Source organism: Pundamilia nyererei, unplaced genomic scaffold (genome assembly GCF_000239375.1).
Source record: "Pundamilia nyererei isolate P.nyererei 1_Seehausen unplaced genomic scaffold, PunNye1.0 scaffold01668, whole genome shotgun sequence".
Taxonomy (NCBI): Eukaryota; Metazoa; Chordata; class Actinopteri; order Cichliformes; family Cichlidae; genus Pundamilia; species Pundamilia nyererei.
In genome coordinates, this window is record NW_005189069.1 from 2,804 (window position 1) to 9,310 (window position 6,507).

At 43.3% G+C, this 6,507-nt stretch overlaps 1 protein-coding gene across 1 annotated transcript; it reads right to left on the reverse strand.

Moving 5' to 3' along the window:
* Positions 1 to 3,866: 3,866 nt before the first annotated feature.
* Positions 3,867 to 4,805, reverse strand: LOC102210239 (olfactory receptor 52N5-like). The gene has a single exon (XM_005755493.1). It carries the CDS (start codon positions 4,803 to 4,805, stop codon positions 3,867 to 3,869), a length of 939 nt encoding a protein of 312 aa, XP_005755550.1.
* Between the last annotated feature and the right edge of the window lie 1,702 nt (positions 4,806 to 6,507).

The window sequence follows — 6,507 nt, forward strand, 5'->3', positions numbered from 1 at the left end:
CTGAGGAGACAGGTGAGTTTCTTGCAACAAGGCAACATGGACATTCTCCCTCTTAAGAAAACTCAATATTTTTTTCCGTTTAATAGGGTTATGTATACCTCCTACATTCCAGGAACAAACATTTAACACTGAATTATCACTGATCATACAATATTTGAAATAAGCATGGAACCACGCTCAGGTGACCAAAGCATAGCTGATATGTAGGGCTCCCAAACACTGCTCTACAACACCAGTGGCAAGTAAAATACACATAGAAAAACAAATGTCCCGCTTTACTAACAATTAACAAAAAACTATTTACAAGAAACAGAACAATCAAGAAACCAGTGAGTACGGAGGTCAGACAAAGGTCTCCAACGCCCAGCAGGGGGCGCAAGCAAACTTTCCAACTTGGACATAGAAAGATGCTGGACCAGAGTACGAGTCTTTTCTTAATCAGTAACGTGAAATAGCTGCCCGCCCGCAGCCAAAACAAGGATTCGGATTATAAATGGTTAAATAAAATAGTCTATGTGTATGGGGTTATTATCTCCGCGCAGACCCGAAAAGAAAAAAAGAAACCAAACAGAAAAAATAACAATAATAATAAACAGGAAAAAAAAGTAAAAAGAAAGGAGGAGACGAGGGATTGGCGAATGCCTCACGTATGGGACAGGAGCACAGATCAACAGTCCGCTGGAGCCACTGAGGATGATTATCCAGGTAAGCTGAGACTGCTTCTGGAGTTCTAAAAGATTTCTCCTGGCCATCGATCTTGATCCTAAGGACAGCCGGGTACATCATGGCGAAGGGGACACCCATCTCCCTGAGGTGTTGTTTGACGTGGTAGAATCCCTGGCGTTTCTTCAGAACAGCGGCGGAGAAGTCCTTGAATATCATAATAGGAATGCCGTTATGAAATAAGGACTGCTTCCTCCTAGCCCCTTGCGTGATCCGTGCTTTATCCTGGAAGTTGTGGAGCTTTATGATGACCACGCGGGGCCGCTGGGCACTGGAAGGGAGGCGTGCAAGCACCCGGTGGCAGCGATCAATTTTAACAGCGCCGCCCTTGAAACTCACAGCCACCAACTCCGGTAACCACGTTTTGAAAAAAGACACAGGGTTGGTACCTTCACTGCCTTCGGGTAGCCCAATAACACGTATGTTACACCGTCGGCTCCTGTTCTCCAAGTCATCAATCTTATCCAAAGCGGCCTCCAGCTTAAGCTCCACTTCAGAAATCTTGGCGCCATATCCCGCTGTAACATCTTCCTGCATTGATATACGCGCCTCTGCCTCCTTCATTTTAACATCCAATGCAGAAATGTTAGCTGCGCATGTTTCCAGTCTTTTCAGAACCGGATCAATCTTCTTCTCAAAGGAGGCCTCCACAGCCTTCAGCACCTCCGCCGATATCCTCTCTACCAATTTGTCGACGTCCATTTGGCCGAGAAGTGGGGACGACTGGGCGTCTGCCATAACCGCTGCAGCATGATCGCTGAGCGGAGGGTGATTTTCTCCAGATTTCCCCGGTTTCGACCCGAGGTTGAGCTTCTTCTGGGTGCTTGGCATCGTACGAAGTTTAAAAGTCGAAATAAACAGAGACTTTAACCAAATAAAACATATATGCCAAGCTGCGGGAGCGGGCGAGAAACACAGCTACTCCGCCATTGACGTCACGTGACCCCCCTAATGTGTTCACTTGGTTAGCATCTGTTGAACCGTTCAGATTACTTGCCATTCTAAAACGCTCGGAACGTCTGATCCACTTCTCCCTTTCTTGGGGCTTTGCGAAGTCGAACGGTTCCGGTGGCTTGATGGTGAAAGTAGCCGCTGGTGGAGCTGCCATAACCGGGCCAGTTGCCGCCGGTAGAGCTGCTGCTTGCTCCGTCATGTTTGTCGCTAGCCGTTCGCCAAGCTGACATTTTTTTCAATTTTCTCAGTTCACCACTTAGAGCGAGTGCACTTCTGACACCATGTTGTGTTGGGCTCTTGAATAAAACTCCCCGCTCAAGCGATAACGTGGAGCAACAACCATCTTTTAATTTAGCTTGCTCTCGTCTGATTACAGGCCATCATTTCCTGACTAAAGGGTAAGTACTGCCGCCTAGTGGCCCATGATGTACATCAATATAGATTACACCACAACAGGTTTATGTTAAATGGTTATTTCTCTTCTACTTCCTCCTATTTATTTTTCCACAATTTATTTTCTTCTATCAATTCACTGCAACTGAGATGTAATACTTATCTCTTTAATATTGAAGAAGCCTCACTTCTTCAAAGGGATAGAAAAGGTGATAGAGAGAAGTAAGGCAAAAGAGACAAGATAGGAGAGAGCAGAGAGGAGAGCTGGAAGGGGGGCCGCCTGATCTGGCATCCCACACGTTCCCACCCGATTGGACTGTGTGTTCTACCTCCCCACTGCGTCGCAGAAAAGGGGAACAGAGCAGACGTGAGGAGTGCTGGAAATTTTTTCTTTTCTTTTTTTTCTTTCATTCCTTAATTAAGTTGCACTACCACAAGGTTAGCTGCACCACCCCCAGGGGGCTCTGAGACGGCCACATCAGTCAAGCTGCAAAATTTCTAATGTTAGGTTTTCTACCCTTTTGACACCCTCTAGTGAAGCAGGCCTACCACAGGTTGATCAATCATGGGCAAGTTTCTCAGGGTTAGTTAACTGCCTTAGCTGCCCATGTGATGTCAGCCCTCTTTAACCATTGCCAGTGACTGGTCCTCTCAGCAGTGTTAGCTAAATCTAGTCAGCTGATGCGCCTGTCCTCTGACTCCAGTCTCTCTAAGCAGTTTTGCTGTTGTAATGGCAACAAAGCCCCTGCATCCCACTTCCACCGGGCAGACCTTGATCTTCCAGCCTCTGTCCTATAACTCAGCTCCCAAATTGGCATACTGCAGTTTCTTACGCTCAAATGCTTCCTCAATTGCATCCTCCTATGGTACCATCAGCTCAATGACATCAGCAAGTTTTGGGGAGAACAAGGTCTGGTAACAGAGTACTTGTTACGATCTCTGTGGGAAAATTTAGCCTCTGATCCAAGTCCACTGGCATCTGCCAATCCCTGGCAACCTTCAGCGGGCCCAGGTCTGGGGTTGAGGGGCTGGTCCTCGGCTTGTCCCCCTCTCGGAAAAATGCTGATGGATACTGATGCTCCTCTTGGTTCGTGAAAGGTTGAGCATTGATGTGTTTCTTCTTGCACTCAACTTTCTTGCCTAGACACCTAAGCCCTGTTTGTGTCTCCATGTGTATTTGCCTTGAGTAAGGCTCGTCCTACAACCAACCATTTTTCAGAGAAGAAATAGCTTCAGTGATACATTGAAATAATATTAACTACATGTTTAGTGGATGTCAACCTTTCATTTTAACTTACACTTTCCCACACAATTTAAAGCAAACTGTTTTTAACAACAGTGCATATTAAAAGCCAACTCTTCAGTTTATATAAAATACAAAAACGTGCAGTTTAGACTGACAGGCATTTATATTTATGTTGAACATGTTACAGTGGTGTGGATGTGAACCCTATGCTCAAAAAACTTTAAGGGAATTTTTGGTTAAAAAAAAGGAAAGGAAAAGAAGTACAGTGGTTCTTTTTTTATTCACAACACAGGTCAATATTAGGTAATGTAGGTGGTTATGGCATCCTCTGGTTACACGAATCATTCTTTAATATGAAAATATGTAATATTTGGCTTTTGTAAACTGTTCTCACAATCACACATTAATGTTGTTGATGATTTAGACCTCAAAGTGTTTTAACTGGTGTTCGCTGCTGTGAGTACAGCTATATGTCCATAATTTCACTGATGTAATTAAAAACTATGTACACATCACTGAAGACACATTCTGTACATGTTTTGCTCCCGTATCATTGTAAATGCCCTTTCCTCTGAAACAAGGCCACAATCTTCTGCCTAATCTCTTTAATCTGCAGCCCATAGATGACAGCATTGAGCGCCGGCAGGGCTACTTCACCCACAGTGCTCACCATCTTCCTGTGGTCGGAAAGATGAGGGAAACGGTGCAGGATGATGATGATGAAGGCTGAGAACATTAAGATGATGTACAGAGTGAGGTGGGTGGCACAGGTCTGCAGAGCCTTGCTATTTATTGTCTTGGTTTTGCTCCGCAAACACACAGTGGCAATTTTAATGTAGGTGAGAGTCACGCTGCCAATGGAGGAGCCCAGCAGGAGCACGCTGTAGCTCAGGCCAAACACGTGGTTGATGACGACATCCTCACAGGAGAGTTTGAAAAGGGAGGCGTTGTCGCAGTGCACGTTGTCTATGAATCTCCTGCAGCGTGAAAGGCGGATCGTGAGACTGAGGAGGATCGACACCATGACAAACACCACCGCCCACGCTGCCACCGACAGCTTTACCACCATCCAGTTGGTCATTATGATGGTGTAGCGCAGCGGGTTGCAAATGGCCATGTATCGATCAAAAGTCATGGTCATGAGTATAGTCTGACTCACGCCTCCATAGAGATTAACACAGAAGGCCTGAACGACACAGACGATGTAATGAATGTATCGCTCCGAGTCAGACACATAAAGACCTCTGAGTATATGAGGAACCACTATGGTGGACCCAAACACTTCATTTACACTCATGTTGCAGAACAGCAAGTACATTGGCTGGTGCAGGCTCCTTTCCATAAAGACCAACACCACCAAGCCAATGTTAGCCACCATGATGAAAATGTACACGAGGAGGAGGAAGATAAAGGCAGCAATAGAGAACTTCGGGGTGACCTTTAAGCCCCCCAGGATCAGGATATCTGCATTTAAGCTCTGGTTGTCCATATTTTACTGTGAATATCCAGTAGTAAGTCCTAGTTTATCCTGTACATCCTGTAGTATTAACGACAAACACGACAGCAGCAATGCACAGACAATCAACAGCAATTTATCCAGCATCAGACAACAGAGGCGATCATATTTGTCACATTTAAAAGTTGAATAAAGATTACCAGACTCTTAAACTGGTCTCTTTCCACATCTGCATTATCAAGAAAGACATTTTGAAAGCGTCGCTCTGATAGTTTGGTTTCTAAAGTTCAGAGCTACTGGAACAAAAGCAGGAGACAGCAGACATCCATATTTCTCCAACCCTCCCATAAACCACCGTCCATGCCCAAACATGAAGAAAGTCCCAGACGCTTTTATGTGTTTCATCAGTAGTCATCAGCTGCAGCTTCACATGTTGGCAGGTCAACTGTTGCTAAGCAACTTCCTCCCAAGACAGATCTGTTAAGACGATGATGCACTGAACGATGTGTTTTATATGTGACACATATCCTTATTGATATATGGTTTTTGCCTCTGAAAGCTCAGATGTTCAGTCTTAATTAAAAGAGTTCACCAAAAGTATTGCATTAGAAAGTACAGCCATTTCTATACTCAGAGGTTTTTAGTGAAGATCAATGTAGATTCACTATTGGAGGGAAATCTTCCCAATGGGTTCGGGTGGGTCGCCTTTAAAATGTATGTTTCCATATGAGTTTCAGATGTTTAATGTGAACAACCACCATCGTAACAGGAGATTTATGACAGGAAAGAAGAAGAAGGCGAACAGACACATTTCATCATCTTTAAGTTAAAGAAATGTATTTTTTTCATGTATTATTGTAAATAAAAATTTTACCAACCATCACTCATGTGTTTATGGGTAGTTTGGTTTTCCTAATGAATGTTATTGGGGATTGTTAACCATGATAGTACAACTGCTGTTTTTATTCTGATCACATAAACCTGTTTTGTAGAATGTTTCCAGGATCTTTTGTGACTAAAATTATTTTCTAAAAATTATCATTGAAAAAGCTTTTAGACAAATTGATATAACACTCCTTTTAAAAGCTGGCACATTCTGGCTCTTATACTAGAGAGGCCTCTCTTATTTCTCTGTGATGTTCATACATTAGTGTGCTCTGTGGAGAGACTAGTAACCATCAGTGCACGATTTTTGGTTATTTGGCATTGTACTGCAAGGGATAACCCTAAATAAAAATCCTGCAGTTAATCTCAGATGGATGCTACGTTTGTGTGTATGTTTTGCAATTTTATCACACTCACTTCTTTATCAGTGAAACAGTTTTCAGGTGTTCTTACATTAGGCACCTTTTCATCTTTTAATATCCACCAGGCTGCTGATGCATGCATGTGACTGAAATACAACCTAATTCTAATCTCGAGGTATGGTCACCTGGTGGATGTGAACTATAATTATATTTAAATAAGCATATTTCTTCTTACTTAAATATTTATTTAGATGGCAAAATCTTTCTAAAGTGCAACAGCTTTGACAGGAATTGTTGTATCTCTTTTGGCTGCACACCAGTCAAAAGAGATAAAACTGAGTATAACAAGGAAGCGATGCAGAGTAATAAAGGGAATCCCAGTAAATAACATAATCATGCAGACAAAGAGGTAGGTGCTGCAGGTCTTTAACCCTTTAAAGCCGGTCAGAGCAGCACGCTCCGTTTTGCGCAACTATTTTTAAATCCCG

Excerpts from the sequence above, each read along its gene's own strand:
- LOC102210239 (XM_005755493.1), bottom strand. The coding sequence starts at position 4,805 with ATGGACAACCAGAGCTTAAATGCAGATATCCTGATCCTGGGGGGCTTA.